General features: G+C 36.4%; 1 protein-coding gene across 1 annotated transcript in view; it reads right to left on the reverse strand.

Annotated features, from left to right (window-relative positions):
- LOC121653495 (collagen alpha-1(XXIV) chain) overlaps window positions 1-17,202 on the reverse strand; it is a 92,836-nt gene that overhangs the window by 43,649 nt on the left and 31,985 nt on the right. Inside the window, exons 6-16 of the mRNA XM_042007024.1 lie at window positions 15,827-15,880; window positions 14,505-14,558; window positions 12,699-12,743; window positions 11,688-11,741; window positions 11,152-11,196; window positions 9,817-9,870; window positions 8,486-8,530; window positions 7,234-7,287; window positions 6,767-6,811; window positions 488-541; window positions 314-358 (exon numbers count right to left, since the gene is read on the reverse strand). Coding sequence (XP_041862958.1) covers window positions 314-358; window positions 488-541; window positions 6,767-6,811; window positions 7,234-7,287; window positions 8,486-8,530; window positions 9,817-9,870; window positions 11,152-11,196; window positions 11,688-11,741; window positions 12,699-12,743; window positions 14,505-14,558; window positions 15,827-15,880 — 549 coding nt within the window. The remainder of the gene's footprint in view (window positions 1-313; window positions 359-487; window positions 542-6,766; window positions 6,812-7,233; window positions 7,288-8,485; window positions 8,531-9,816; window positions 9,871-11,151; window positions 11,197-11,687; window positions 11,742-12,698; window positions 12,744-14,504; window positions 14,559-15,826; window positions 15,881-17,202) is intronic.

The raw sequence follows: 17,202 nt of genomic DNA on the forward strand, positions 1-17,202 counted from the left end.
ACCTCAACCAACTCTTTCTTTTCTTTGGTAGACCCAATGCAAGCTGTAGGGACACTCCAAATAGAAACCAACGCAGGTGGGGAACCACTTTATCTGCCACTACACAAAACAAGCTAGGCTGTAATGCAGTATAAAGACTATGTCAACCAACTGCAGTCCATTGTGGTGGAGTCACAGTCATTCTATGGGACAACAGCAAAATACAAATATGGAAAGTGTCATTGGGGTTATTTGTAATTACATTCGATCTCCAATTATGAACATCAACAAATGACACACATATGCACAGCAATAATATAAATATTTAGATCACCTTATCACCTTTCAATCCAGGCAACCCGGCTCGTCCTGCTGGGCCCTGTGATGGAAAGAATAAGGGGGTAACAATGTTGAGAAGATGGAATACTTATGAAAGCTGATATTGATGAGCAGTTCACAGCACTCTCCTAAAATTCAGAACATGTGCAGGTTCAATTATAAAGTCTACCTGAGGTCCCGCCATACCAGGCAGTCCTCGTGGTCCCTCAGGCCCTACGTCCCCCTGTCAAGAAGAGGACACAATATACTTAATGTATAAAAAACACAGAGAACATACTGTATTTCTGATACTGGCCCAGGACTACTGCTTGATGCTGCGTGGTATTTTTGAGTATTTCCTCTCCCTTGTGGAGGTTATTTTGACATAAACACACTCCTGTTTCCTACACAGAACATTCCTTTTTGTCACAACCTTTCAACAGAGCTAAGCTGAGCTCACAATGTATCCTGTTGTTTTTATGGGTCTGGTCTTTAACCTGCTCAGCAGTGCCAAACCACAACATCCACTCCTACTGACAAGGGCAAAGTGAGAATGACCAGAAAATGTTTCTGAGCCCTTTGCATTTACCATCTCTGCAACAGGTGGTCATAATGCTGTTGTGACAGTGACGAATATTGTGTGTATGTAAAGGTATTTTTCAGAACATGCACATCATTTGAATCACACAGATTAATGACAAAAATAAAGTCAGGACTTATGTGGACAGAAAAACATATTTTTGGTTCTGCATGTCATTGTAATATTTTTTAATGAAATATTAACAATGTAACTGAGTGAAATTGCAACCAATTTTTACATGTAATTGTGCTGCATATTGCTGCTTTGTATACTCATGTTTTTAGGGGATTAAAGCCTAATTGGACCATGATCACAATTTCACAAAAAATGTATTATTTTTATTGTATTTAGTCTATAATACTTCATAGGCAATGGCTGTCCTAAGTCTGTTATCCATGCAAATTCTCAAAGAATTTGTCTCCACTATTATGATGCTGTACCAGCAGCTGTCCTTAATTAATTTGTAGTTTTTTTTTAACTTTTTCATTGTCTTTAAAAAGTGAAATTCTCAGCTGCTCTTGCTTTTAAAAAATATGTATTGGCAACGTCTTATTGAGCCCTTTTATTTTTGAGCTTTATGAATTACTGGCAACTTGTGATGAACCCTTTTGCTGTTACGAAATATCCTCCTAATGGAAGACTTGGAAGACTTGTTCAACTACTCTTAAAGTTCCCACCATATATCTGAAGGGTCGGTTTTGTTTTTGCAAACTGAGGGTATGAGTCTGAACTTTTCTAACTTCACTCTTATGGAAGAAAATTGTTAGGTAGTGATTCATGTCAGCAACCCATAAAATGTTCTCCCACCCAGATTGGGGCTCACAAAAAGCTTACAACTATGCAATGCAAAACCAGGTTACTCAGCAGCAACAATCGCGTTGACGTTTCTGAATTTGTTGTAATAACATCTTTCTGACATGGAATGTGATCGTAAGTTGAAATAAACAGACATGATCAGACAGCTTTTTGTCCATTTTCTGGGTGACAGTTTCTGTTCTCATGATTATTAGCCTGAAAATAACCAAGCATGGGAGCACACACACACCAAAATGAATATAGGGCTCTGAAAAAACGATGCTGGATACAGCGTTTTTTTGTTTGTTTGTTTTTCTGTCGGCAGCAGCATGCATTTGCATGTGTTCTCTCCTATTTTTTAACAATTGAAATGACTGAATCTGACTGACACTTAAATACAAATCTTGAGTTATATATTGACATTTTCAAGAATACTACATATGTAATCAACTCCACACGTTTTACTCTCAATTGTTAAAATACTGACAGATTAGTGTATATTATCTGTCCTTTAAAGACTTTAAACTCAATTGTCAAACTACTTTGGTCCATTGAAAACCATGGCTCTACATATTTAGATAGAAAAACATCCTCTAACGTGAGTATAAATACAATCAAATTAAAGTTCAGTCTTTACATATTCATTATATATTTAACTTGTGTTATTTTGATAAAATAGCACAAATCCGTGGCTGAATTAGGGATGGGTTGTTTGTTGGTTACAAGTGTGCCACAATTTTTAATCATGCTTTCCACAAAGATAATGCATCCTGCAAGACATGTTGCAAAAAGTGGCTGCCAGAGGAGGTCATACTTCAAACATGATGTCATGTCTATGGGAGCACTACCCATCAATCTTTGACTAAATCAAGGTAACACTGCTGTCTAGACATGAAACCAGCTACAGAAGTTGGCATGTTGAGCATTCATTAAATAAAAAAGGCTTACTCTAGCATGACTTATTAACTACCTGACAAAACAGGCTGTTTGGTGGGGAAGGAAAAGTTTATTTTTTATTCAAATACTTCAAAGAAACATCTTTGGAACTGAAGTCACAATACTGCAGTATGGTAAAAAAGCTATAAATTCTTCTGCTGAGGAATATCATACTATCAGAATCACACCAGCCCATGCCTACTCTGAATATAGATGGATATTGATTTTTATTTAATGCAATCAGTCCATTTTCAAAAAGGTAAGACACCAGTGTAAGAACATGACTTTTATTATATTATGAAGGACATGTGGCTAAAACTAGAAGTCCATCTGGACAATATAAGTTATGATGAAACAGAACACATGAAAAAATAATGAGAAAAGGAAATGGAAAATGCTAATTCTTCTAAATAGGGACATCAATATCTCACACAAAGCCTTCACTAAAAATTACTGTCAAAACTAAGCTGAATGCCAGGTGGTTTGAGATCATACAAACCACTGCATGCCTACCACATGGAAGGACAAATGAATCAATTTGATTAAAAAGCACATTGGTGGATGTCCTGTACTTTTTGTTTAAATGTAACCATTGTAACCTTAGAAAATAAAATAAGCCATAAAGTTTTCATGTTTACTATTATTCCAGGTCTACTGTAGTCAGATAAAATTAAGATCCTTAAAGTACTTACTCTACACTTAGCCACATATATGCATCTTCTTGCTGCATGACAATTGTAATTACAAAGTTTAATGGCCCTCACTGTGTCTGATTCTAGCTGTTCACTCAAAGGAAAGGAAAGGAAAAGAAAGGAAACTTGAAAACTGTCTCTTCCAGAACAGGGTAAGAGAAGACAGACCTTGATCACATGAGGTTTTAATATCAGTTTGTGTTCTGACATGAGATTCTTTTTAGAAAAAGATCAAAGCTTTTCTGCCACAAATGGCACGTTAAAGCATTTGTCAGCATCCACTCTTTCCAGTCATTAAAAAGGGCTGAATCTGTGATCATTGTTATTGTTACTGCTCTAAGATGCCAAGGCACGCAATATATCAGAGCCAACTCTATTGTTTAGATAACACAGAGTGATGGTTTACAGATACTAGTGTTTGCAAATTGTCATCAGTACAACCTTTAATTTAGCTGATGTTCATAATTTGAACCAAACAAAAGCATTAAGTTATTTCTACTGATAAACTTGTAAGACATTTTGAATAATGGGAAGTACAAAAAGGGAATAAAACATGTGTACTGTGTGTGTTTGTGGGTGATGCAGCCAATCAGTGTATTATAACGTGCACACAGAGTCAAATCCCATTCATTATCCATATGGTGCCAGGTTTGCCTAGCATGTTTAATCAACATCATACTGCAATTGTCTGGTTTATGTAAATTTAAAATTTCCTGTGTGACTTTACTCAGTACTAAAGAAAACTTACAGCCAGAAACTGAAGGTAAGGAAACCCCATCCCTCCTGCTGTGCCTGGTGTGTCCCACACCTTAACCCCTCACAAAACCCCAATAAATCCAATGCTACGAGGACAACAAGCCAATGTAAATGAAGCTTGAAAGGATGGTGCAGGAAAGGTGCCATATACAGTTGTATCAGTTTTGCTGACATGAACATCTGGATGTTTTAGGGGCCTCTGTGAACTCAGACTCCAACAGTAAAAACAGCTTGTTCTCCATTACGTCTGTGACTGTCTGGATTTTTTCTCACTGGAGTAATGCAAATGTGGGAGAATGCAGGTGGTAACATTTAAGGGCTTTAAGTGTTTTCTTCAAACACACCATAATGGTAGATGACTGAAAATGCTGGTGTTGCATGACTTTTGTGTCTTTGCACTCATGTTTCTTTGATTTACAAAAAGTTTTGCCTTGTGTGACTATTTACTAGCCAGGCTGGATGTAAGATCTGATGTCCTGATGGTTATATCACTTCACCCAATTCCAAGCTAGTGGGTAAATAAAAAACAGTCAGAGGAAACAATGAAAAAGATGACAGTGACATTTCTAGCTTGTTTGATTGTTTTATGTTTTTTCCAAGTAGTACCAAGTTATTTATGTCAACCAGTGTGATCTGATCACCTTCTGAGGTTACAGCTCAACCCAAACCATTTATTTGGATTACAACGCTTGTCCTAGGGTTGGGTGATAAATCAAATTTTAATCTCAATTATGATCTGACTTTTTGCTCTTTCGCAGTTTACTCTTGTGCTGTTTTCAGTTGCAAATTGAGCGCCACTGGCATTGCAGCGCTCCGCTGCAGACTCCTCCCACAGCCCCGACCGCTGTGGTTTTATTCAACGCCAGTTCCCAAAACCTCTCAAGTTAGACTGAGGAGTTGCGACTAAATAATCCACCAGCTCCCAGAGACACAAATAGATAATAAACATTGTAAACAAACATAACTTCTTTATTTTCCTCGCCAAGGACCAGCACTCAATTAACACAGTGAACACAGCAGGGGATAAATAATAAATACTATAGCCACCAAACATCAGACGTCTGTGAATGTTGCTTTCATGGCTAAATTAGATCATTCCATCAAAGCTTTTGTTTGACCCAAAAAAGATATTGAAATTTGGGCCGTGTTTTTTTCATTTTGTTTTTTTATTTGAAGAAAAAAAGAACAAAAGAAAAAAAAGAAAGAAAGAAATATGGGCCATGTTTATACACCTAACATGGACCAAATTTAGACCAACGTTAACCTGAACTGGAAACAGTTAATTACTTTTGGGAAAATCTGATCAAATACTGCTTGCTGTAGGTACCACACTAACTCCTCATTATGATCACATTCAACCCCACATACTGGTTTAGCAATGGATTGGACAGGTTTATACATCTGTACAATTTATACATGCCATAGACTTTACTTCCTTTACAAATGAGAGAAGTTGTTACCCACTTCTTCCTCTGTTAAAACACACAGAGTAGTGACTCTGGACTGTGTGCAAGGTGCTAAAGCAAGGTCAGGTCTAATGAATTCTTCCATACTGACAAGTTCATTAGCACAAAAATTGGGCTAATTCAAAAACTGGGGTAAGGAAGCATATTTCTATTGCCACCAGGGTTGTTCTTTGATCAATAATAAACTTAAATAACTATAAAGGACTGGAAGAAAAATAAAACATAATGCTAGTGATGAGCTAGACCTGCAGTAAGAACTATTAGTCAGTTCAACTGTGGCACAGCTGTAATGAAATAAGCCCTAAAACTGTATTATGTATAAACCTACCACTAAATGCATTTCCTTGATACCATTCAGCTGTGCTTTCCTAAACATTCACATCGCCTGCAGTTTTTCCAACATGTTCAGTCACTGTTAAACTTTGAATCTCATCCAGCTTAGCCCTTGTAGATTGATTGCAGCCTTAACAGTAGCCAAGTGCTAAACATGAATGGAATTCCCCTTGGAAGTAAACTGAGTATTAGATTAACAATGATAAACACACTATTGCCATTAAAACACAAAATTATTACTAATTTATATGACAAGTCCAACCCAAAAAAAAGCTGGCAATGTGAAAATTCATTTAGGGAGAGGTACTGTATGGGTTTATGGAGCAGAACAGTACATCCTGCAATTTATCATCCATGCTCCAATCTGACTACTAAAGCCGTATAACCAGAATGAAAGACAGTCACAATCTTAGAAATAAGTTCAAGAAAATATATTGAGGAACACTCAGGAACACTTGGAAACTTCTTTAGTTCATCTAATAAATAATGCATCCCATATGCTGAAGCACATCCTTGCCATCCTAGTGTCGGATTTAACCGGCGACTATTTGCTGCACATCATGTCTGAACACACTGTCGCCGTCAAAAAACTAAAACAAACATTTTGTCTTCACAGGTCAGACTATTCAAGTCAACACAGTCTGCATTTTAAGCTTAACCACATATTGATCAAATTTCATAACTGCTTTTTCACAGTTTGAAGCTGTTGTTTGTTTCAAAGACAAAGACAAACATCCAGATAAACACAGAAACCTGCCAAACTACTCAAAACTGCTTTCGTGGGTGGGAACAGTGGGTGTTTTGCTATTTTGGCACACTCATGGCACAAACACACGCAGACTTTAACAAACAAAGGTGTTGAAAATTAAGCATTACAAGCTAAATGTTATCATTACAACATGTAGACTCACCCTTAAACCTGGAAAGCCACTAATGCCAATCCCACCAGCAGGACCCTGTAAAACATCAAAGCACCATCTTAAATTTATAGGATGGAAAATCTACAACAATATAATGCATTATTCTTAATCCTGCTAAATTTGAAAAACTTTCCTTCAAAAATGGCATATCATTTCAGCATATTTATGTAGAAAGCCCAAGAGTGCTCATCGCTAAGGAAAACTCTAAAGAGTATTATCAGGCTAACACATACTGATAAGGTTGTAGACGTAGACAGAGGCTGTCAGTGTGATGTCAATTGATTGGTTTTTTTACAGTATAAAAATTCATTTTTAAAATGGGGACAAAAAGTCTTAAAATACATAAAACCAATTCAGTTACTTATTAACACATATCTTTAAATATGGTGGGGAAAAGATGGTGGAAAAAAAAGAAAAAAATCAGCTGAAATTACCAGGAAGCAGATAAAAGCTCTCACCTCTTTGCCATCAGGCCCAGGAGGGCCCCTCTCTCCTACATCACCCATCACCCCCTGTGGCAGGAAGCAGATCCACAATCAACTCATAAATCTATTAACAAATCTCAAAGCATTCAACATGAACCTTTTTAATATGTTTGGAACTTCAGCACAAGAAACCAATGGCAGTGAACTTCGCCTTATTTCTACCTGTACTTTTGTTTGTGTTTTTTGTTATGATATCATGTCTTTCCTCTGTTGCTTTTCATGGTCATGGTGTAGAACTGGTGGTTAAAAACACTGGATGTGTTTAAGTTAAACATCACTGTTCCAGTAGAAAGACTTTAAACTAAACAGACACTGGGCTTTCTGCCTGCTTGGCAATTTCAACACAGCACTAAAGCTTGTTTTTAAAAATATTCACTTTTCTCAGCATCAGGGCCCACCCCAGACATTCCACTTGTCTTTATCTAAAAGGTTTTTCTTTTTTCAAAAACAATCCCAGAACAAACTTTGTAGGCCATGAAACATTTAACTTATTATAGACATAATTGTGCACTGTTTTATATAAAGTCTTTTTCACAGTTTTTTGAAGATATTTATGTCTTTATGTCAAAGTTGTTTACAAGGGGGCCATAAAAACAGCAAATTTGCTGTCATTATACAGCTCAGAATTAAAAATGTCAGAGGTGTGAGCAAACACAACTTTAGCATCAGTAAGTTGTGACTATTTTCTTAACTGACGAATGTTGCTCTGCATTACTCTGTGCTCTGCAGCTCTGCTTGTATCCTGTCGCTGATAGCTGTGACTGACAGCTCAGTTGGTCTGAAGAGGTATATGAGCCAGAATATAACAGAAGGACTATTTATAACAGAGAGAGAAGAACGATAGCTTATACGACCCCCTTGTGAGTTGCTCTTAGCTAAGCTCCCTGTCAAACACTACCCCCTGATTCTCCAAACTGGCAACACTCTCTCTACTGTCTACTAAGACACTGATTCCCCATAAATACTCCACACAATCCTGCATTAGAACCAACAAAATGTCCTGTAAATCAGTGGGCCTAAGATTGATATCATTTTAGTATTTTGTAGATCGAAAGAGTTTGCTCTTCTGAAAACAATGTAAACCTTATGGATCAAATTTATCATTATTCTTACAATGAATATTAATTATACACACAGTAGCTCCAAATAGCGAGCAACAGTTTAGTCTCTTAATTTTCTGTTACTCTGAATGCATGGCAAAATATTAAAATTGACTAATAATTACATGTCTTCCTTTGGGGCCAGGTTTTCCAACAGGACCAGTGATGCCCTAGAAAGGATAAGGAAAAGGGAAAAAGTAACTTAACCTGTTGCAGAACCAAGAGAAACAAAGGGAATGGTGTAAAAATTTGACGGATAGAAATTAAGGAATTTCTGTCACCTTAAGGAAGATAAATGGTAAATTGTTATCCTTTATTATTATGTCATTTATCTGATTAAAATGCAGTTTAAAGCACTTCTTTAAAAACTGTTTGGATAACTCCATGAACTGTAACAGATACTCTTGAAACTACCTATTGTGAGCCAGGGATTAATCCTTTAAACTTGAATCTCATGAGGAGTGAATCTCCTGATCATTCGAAATCCTGTAATATAATAACCTCTTAAACGATTTACTGTAAGCCTTACATGTCCCAAGAATCTGTAAAAAACACATTCTTGAGACATTTAACACAGTAATGGTTATTACATCATTTAAATTGACAGCCCAGAAGTTTTTGACTAAGGGATTTAAAGAGTGTGCCAAACTGTAGCTGTAAATGGGTAGCACTTGTATTATTCTGCCAGATTTTCTAAATTATTAAACAATATAATCAGAAAACAAATGAGAAGGGCTGTATTGCTAATCCAGCCATTTTAAGCAGTCTCTGTGAGCACAGACGAAGAGAGATAAGCAAACAGACGTAAATGGGTAACAAACTCCAACTGTTGTGTTAATGTGTGTCTCTGGTGTTTCTTCCAGTAAATCTACAAAGTGAATTCAGCATTTTTTAAAGTACTTTTTACTATAGCTTGTACACTGACTGCAAACATGTTAAAAAACTTATATGATTCCACATAACAGATTTTGAAAAAAAGAAAACAAAATCAAAACAGAAGCCTCTTTTCTTTGCTCATGCAAGCAACAGCCTTTTTACTGTGTTTAGTATCTGAGATATGTCAGTTTGTACAATGAGCATCACCAGACTTCACTTTCCTTCATTTCACTGTTTCACAATTTCTCACATGGCCAGAGGGGAGTGGGGTTTTGCAAATCCTCAGCTCACTGCCAAATGGTTAATATTTGCAACATGAATAATGCATTCAATTTCTGCTGGCTTGTGAAGCCGCATGGAGGTCTGGTTGAAGGCGGACTGCAGATGAAGCATTAGTAACAAACTTTATCTTACATCTAAGACCTTCTTTAAAATCAACACTTAGAAACTACATTTCGATCATATTGGACTTTAAATTACATTTCAAAGGAAAAAAATCATTTATGAAATGTGTATCAGTTTAATATGAATCAAGACTAATTCAAAACACCATACAAATAACACAAAATTAAGCACTCACTTTCTCCCCCTCCAGCCCCGGTGGCCCAGCAACTCCAGGAGGCCCAATGAAACCCTTTTAGTTAAGAACAACAAAATCAAAATTATTGAACACAATTAATACAATTAAAGAAGACCACACTCTTATAGGCATTTGCATATCTTTCAACACGTACGCTCCATATTTACTAAACATCTGCTGTCACTGGCTAGTTTGCAGAGTTACTTTGTCCAATACACCCCTTTGTATTTTCATACCTTCCTGTTATTTCAAGTAGATACTATTAAATATAGGCACAGTCTGAAGTTATTTCTGTTATATGTTCATGATTCATACCTGTTGAAATGCATTACAGTGTATAATGGGGTTGGGGGTTCTCTGTTACTGAGTATGATTAAGACAGGTTTGTGTCCAAGCTGAAGTCCTTGAATCAGTCATATTTTTGGGTGGCTGCTAAGAAGCTGCAGTATCTGCTGATGATTCATTACAAGCTAATTACAACAACCACAAGAAAACCAATATCCATTTGCTCCCTTTAAGAAAAAAACAACAACAAATAACTGAACAGCTATTGTGTTATCAATGTAATTAATTCTGTATTGACATTATGGTAATCATGATTTCTGGTAGGTGTTATTAAAGTGTTCTCTCAGATATAGTTGTTGTTAACCCAAGCAACTGCTGCCCTAAGTGAACATAATTAACATGAAGTTGATTTTGACAGCTAACTTTTCAAAGCTAAAAAGAATAATTTAGTTTATTTTTTGCTTGTTTGCTTTTTTGAGATGTAGAGGACTGGCTTGGGCTTTAGTCAGGATGTAAGATCTTTTCATCAGTGTCCCACCCTGCCTCTCACACACACACTTCCACCTCAATCTTATCAGAGCCCCGTCTGTCTGTGTGGCTCATTTTCGCCATGCCAGCCTCAGCCTGACACAATAATCCCAGTTATCCTCTTTCTCTGAGTTGCATTGCTTCACATCAAGTCCCTTCACTCGCCAGCTTATTTGACCCCCTTCCTTTGCTTTCATTCTTTCTCTCATCTGTTTCTCTTCCATCCTCTTCTCTTTCCCCTCTTTTCTTGTGTTGGGACATTCCTTTCCAAGGAATAGCCCATACTTAGAGGACTGACTCAGCCTTCAAAGGGACAACCCAGAGTTGTACTAGCCCCCACAAGCTGACTACCATAAGGCAGTATGTCAAAAATCAGATCCTGGTCAGATCCCAGCCAAACTCTCTCAAGCCAAACTCAAGTGCTTCACACAATTTTAATCCTTTTCAGGAAATTAAATATTTAATCAAGATTGGGTGTTGAAAAGAGGACATGGGGGAATTAGAGAGCTAGGTTTTACTTACATTGACACCTTTAGGTCCAGGGCTACCTTGTGGCCCAGCTAAGCCCTGCAAAAAAAGAATTGACTTTGGTGAGGAAGACTGCCAAAAACGTTGCAAGCTCCTTCATTTCTCATGAGAAGGCAAATCTTAACATGTTAGACTCTGAATAGCATCATTAGATAAACACAGTTGGCTGCAAACAATTAATAGATGACTAAACAGATGGATGAACAGATAATTATCAGATGGTTAAAGTAGCTATAAATCTATGTTTATTCTGTATTCCTTCCCCATTTTAGTGAGGCTATAGTCAATAGATCACACTGTACATGTTTAACAACATCAGAGAACCAATTTCAGGAATACATGCATGTTATTGTAAATGAAGGGGAAATAGTAACTGTTTACCATTAAATTCATATTGTATTGTGAACGGGACAACAGGCATTAAAGTGTTTTGCAATGGTATCATTGTTGTGTTCTCTGTAGGGTTTTCAGTTAAGCAATGAAGATTTAAAGGATTATTAGAAGAACTATTTTTTTGTTTTTCACTGCACCTGCCTGCCAGGGTAACCTGCAGCTCCAGCTTCCCCAGGAGGTCCTGGTATGCCCTGCAGAAAAGCGAGAGAAGCCGGGAGAGACAAAGTGAATGCAAAGTAAATGGGGAGATTAAGGGGATGGATAAAGTGAAAGAGGAGAGGCGCAGACTTCTACTAACACTGTCTGAAGGAATAAAACAAGCACTGTTCATTCCAGACAAGTCTATCTATTAAACTGTAGCTTTTTGCAAACTTTCAACCCACCCACCCACTCCCTCACCATCTCCCTTTTCCATCCAACATTAATGCAACTCATTAATTATTATTACTGTAACGAGCCAGAGAGTGTTTCTGTCAATGTAATAGGGATAAACAAAAGATAAAGACAACCAAGGACCCAATGGGACAGTTGATATAACTGCCTTGTGTTGCATGCAAGCTGTGTTTTGTGTATGCATATGCATGTCTTTAGGAATTTGTAAGTTGTGCACCACTTTCTGTTACAATAAATGGAAAACAAACTCATCTAATTTCCACAAGGCAGAAAGTTAAGATTGAAATATTTATTTAAATATTTTCAAGATTACTGCATTAGTTACATATTATAGCTCCCAAAACAACAACTGGATTTCATAATAACCATTTAACAGCATCTCCTTTTGCAAGTTAGACATTTTCAATACTTTTTGAGTCAGAAGCCAAAATAAAGAGGTAAGGTAATGGACCCAAAGGCAGGATAAAGATAGCAGGTAATAAACTCTGGAGTTTTAATGAGCAAAAACAACTGATAATCCACTGGGAGAATATTAAGACACAACAAACAGAAACTGACATGAACATGATTTTATATGGACCAACTGTGTTCAAGTATTGTACACGTTTGAGAGTAATGATACGTTTGTTGTGTTCAAGGTGTTCTGGAGTTGTAACCTTTGGGCAGTAACAGTGTAGCCCTTTCTTAATTAATGCTAATGAGAACTGATAGAACATAGGATAAATACAATTTTTTAATGAACACAAACTACTCACTTGTTCCCCTGGTGGTCCAGGTAGACCTGGATAACCTTTGGGACCCTTGAAAATGAAATAAAACAAATATACTGAGCAAATTACAGCCAACAGCAGTGCAACAATAAATAACACTTAAAGTCAACAGTCAGCACTAATGTTTAGAACTAAATTCTAAGTTCACAGTTAAAAATTAAAAAAGTTACAATTAAAAAGACCAACAAGAACTCAGAGTGAAGCAGTATGTGAAGTTGGTGCAGGAGTGTCAAACTCTGGTGCTTAAGGGCCACAAACCTGCAGGTTTTCAATGTTTCCTTGCTCCAACACACCTAACTCAAATTAATGAGTCATTGTGCAGAACTTCATAGGCTGTTGGATTCATGTGATTTGAAAACCTGCAGGACAGTGACCCTCAGGGACTGACTTTGGACCTGCGTTTGGGCATTGCCAAAGTCATTAGCGTTCATCCCATCACAAACGTGATCTAAAAAAAGTAACTCCACAAATCACCATCATAGATGAAAATGAAGAAAACAACAGAGACTAGGAGCCTGAGAGGAATGCCACCTGTAATATTCTGGGCAGTTTGCCGTTCATTGGAATGCATTAAGGAAGATGCCAATAATCTGTTTTACCATTTTTAATTTCTTCCTCAAGAAAATGTCATTACTTAGTTTACAGTATATATTGTATATGTTGTGCAGCAATCCATGCGCCATTTAGTGTACTGCTAAACTGTTTTATGAGCATGGCTCATACAGTACACTGTCAGTGATGTTTAACACCTAAATGATCAAAGTAAAACATTAAAATCTTCTACAAAATTCATTCATTTTCTATACCACTTTTTCCAATTTTACAGTTGCAGGGAAGCTGGAGCCTCCTCCATCTTCTACAAAATGTAATGTATGAAATACAATAGAATTCTTGGAGAAGTTCACTCACTTTAATCCAAACACTACTTTGCAAAATAGCCAAATCCCACATTTAGCTAAGTAAACACCTCTTTTTTAAAACTAAACAGGATTTATTGTTCAGAAAATCAGGGCTTTTCTTCTCTTAAAACCGTTGTTTTTTTCTTTGATGTGATTATCAACAGAAGATGTTTACAGCTGCAGAATACAAGGTCAGTGACAGGTTAGTGTGCTTTTGGGACCGTGAAGCGCTTCTTGAACAGTACCATTGAGTCTCATGCACTTCCGAGGCTGTGACATGTGAACCTTCACACTCAATAAAAAGGCCCACAAGGGGGTAAAGAGCATAGACCTCAAGCCAGTCATTTCCTCTGAAAATACCTGATGGGGAACAGCTCGTGTGCTGGGTATATTATGTTCAGAAACTGCAAACTCTAGTGTGGCCTCCAGGGAAGCAAGGTTAAGGACAGATATGCACAGACCTGGCTCACAGTTTCAAAAGGAGGCTACTTGGATAGCTGTGTGGATAAAGTCTTGTGAGCAGCTCAGGAGCCCACTGGTTGTATAATTGTATAATTGTTTGTAGGTAATGTGTGGCAGTGAAAAGATATCCACACTGCTGGTCATAAGAAAAGGGTCATTTTATTAGAACACAGTAACAGTCTGGAAACACTTTATGTGACTACCAGTCGACACATAGTTTACTTGGACTGTTTTTCAGTCACAATTTGACACATTCAACCACATGGCACCACAAAAATAAAAAGTATGCCAATGAGAGCTGCTTTATTGAGAATTTAGCTGTGCTAATATACACTTCTGCTGTATGGTTTATATAAAGATGTGAGTGTCTAGGACCTTTTTAGTCAAGTTTTATTTTTATTTGAATTATTTGACAGGGACTTAATCTTACCAATGGGCCTGGAAATCCATCCAGTCCTGTGAGACCAGGTGGACCTCTGTCACCCTGATGACACAAACACAAATATGAACATTTGAAACAATATTATCAAAGTGAGTGTGCCCATAAGCCAGATGGAAACAAGAAGTAACATTTTTATTACATTGCTTAAACTTATTTAAGACACCACACTGAAATTTTTATATAAATGACTTATCACAAAAAAAAGTGAAGCAAATTAATCACCTTTTAATCTAACATGATTAAGGAACAACACGGTAAGGTTTCAAAACACTATTCATTATGTAACAGAAAACAATATTTCTTTGTAGTAAGAAAAATACTGAATTATTCATGAGTGACTGAGACTGACAGTTCAAAGCATATTTGTACCCCAGGCAATGTCCACCATCTACTGTATTTACTTTAAAGTTGGGTGCTTCTAATTAAAACCATATGTTAAAAAATGGTTTACTATTCTCAAAAATCATACTGGATTTTTGAGAATAACAAATTGGAAGTGAAAAGTTGTATGAAGGTAAATATAATAATTCAGATAAATACACTGAAACAGGAAAAATTATACTCTGTCTACTAACAGCCATAGAAATGTAATGCATTGTCTACACATAAGGCACATTGTGACCAACACATTATCAGAGCAGCAACTTATGCTATCCAGTTGTGTTTACATAGCTAATGTGCAACCCTGACCTACATTTTTAATCGCTTAGAACAAAATGCTTGTTATGACACATGTAAAAGACAATAACATAGTTTGACTTGGATTGCTGCACAGACAAAAGTAAAATCCAAAAGGCACATTGCAACCTCTGCACAATGCTGGTTTGATAGCAGTTTACCTCATTGTTGTTATATACCTAGCAGGCAAATCACAAAGGGGTTTAATTTATCTGATGGGGTTGTTATTAAATAATAAAATCTCTCTTCCTAATATAGTAAAGAGCTTTCAACATGGATGTTTGTCATTTAGTCATATTAGAGAATGTACTAATGTTCAAGAAATATAAAACAGTGCCGCATAGAAAAATCATTACTCTGATGTTTAGAAGAAAAGGAGATGATGATGGGGAGTAAATAAGAGGAAACAGCTGTGGTGACATCAGACAAATCAGTGGTATCAGAAAGACATGAGCAAAACTAGACTCATGGAAAATGCTTAATGAACCATCAGTCTTGAACCGTTTAAGCATTCTAGCAAGTTTACACTAATATTTCATTCTTTTTATCTTCAGAAACTTATTTTTATTATTCATAAAAGAAGGCAGAAATATTGTTAGAATAAAAACTAAGAGAAATGGCAGATTGCTCACCTTCTTGCCAGGTGGAGCCTGGCCTGGAGACAGTCCAGGATCTCCCTTTGAACCCTAAAACACAAACAGGAACACATAGTCAGTCATCTTTTTGATAACCTCTTGCTTGCTGGCTTTGCCATATTTTCCAAAGAAATGTTTTTAACATAAAAATATAGAAGAATGAGGAAAAATGCTTATAGATATTATAGACACTTTTACAGTTCATTACGTGTTGGAAAGTTAAGTTTAATCATATAATTAAGACAATATTGATTTAAATGTGTGCAAAGAATCTGAACTTTAAATTATGACATGGCTTGTTTTATGATGCTGACATAAAAAAGCTGAAGATTTTCATTCAGGGAATATTGGAACAGCTCTTTTTATCACCTCATAAACACCATATTTTGTTGCTAGACCTCTGGTAGACAGTCAAATCATATAACTGGTACTCAAAAAAAAATCTCACAAGGATCCTGAGAAAAACTAAACTAAATTAAACACAAGGAATACATTTCTAGAGTTCTTGACTGAATGAGTAATTAAAACATTTACCATCTAGATGAGAACCCTTTGGACAATGATATTAACCAAAAACTGCTGTCACTGGACAACCAAACCTTAAGTTAGATTGTTGGAACAATACTGGATTTATACAGCTATTCTGGCTTGCAAAATCACTAAAAGGTCTTGAGCTTTCAATTCACAAAAAACATTGCCTGCCACATATTTTGCAAAATAAAAGGTTTTTTTTTTTTTTTTCTTCAAAAGTTGGACATTTGTTCACTGTTTTTTACAATATTTAATATTACGCAACAAAAAATATTCAACGAAAAGCACATTTAACAGCTTAAGTTAAATATGATTATTTAAAGCCTGCTTTCCTGCAACAGGGCCTGAGAAGATTGATATCATAAAGAGGAAAATTATATCTCTGATTTATTTATCACACAGGATAATCCAAAGTGGTTGTATTCCAGAAGAAGTTGATAAGTGCGGTGATGGAGAATGTATTTAAAATATAAATTGTGACAGACTAAAAATTAAAACCTTTACTGATTATAGATACTGTGAAATGAGTTCAACAGAGTTGGGCAAAGCTGGCACCATTACAGGAGGCTATATTTGCTTCAGATTTATAAGGAAACGATTTTCAAAATTCTTCTGAATTATTTTACTGATCTGATCTAAACTGAAGCTGCAAAAAGAAGGTGAACCCACTGTGAAGAGTTTACTTGGTTCTTCCACTTTGAAATGTTCAACAGATGTATTTAAAGTCCTGTTCCAGCATATCCTGTCTGTTTTCCTGAATACTGAATAATGGGGAGTTTTTTCCCTTTCAAATAAGAAAAAATACTTTTGTGGACTTGATATTGCATGAGATCTAATTCTCC

The sequence above is a fragment of the Melanotaenia boesemani genome, chromosome 14 (assembly GCF_017639745.1).
Source record: "Melanotaenia boesemani isolate fMelBoe1 chromosome 14, fMelBoe1.pri, whole genome shotgun sequence".
In the NCBI taxonomy this organism is placed as follows: Eukaryota; Metazoa; Chordata; class Actinopteri; order Atheriniformes; family Melanotaeniidae; genus Melanotaenia; species Melanotaenia boesemani.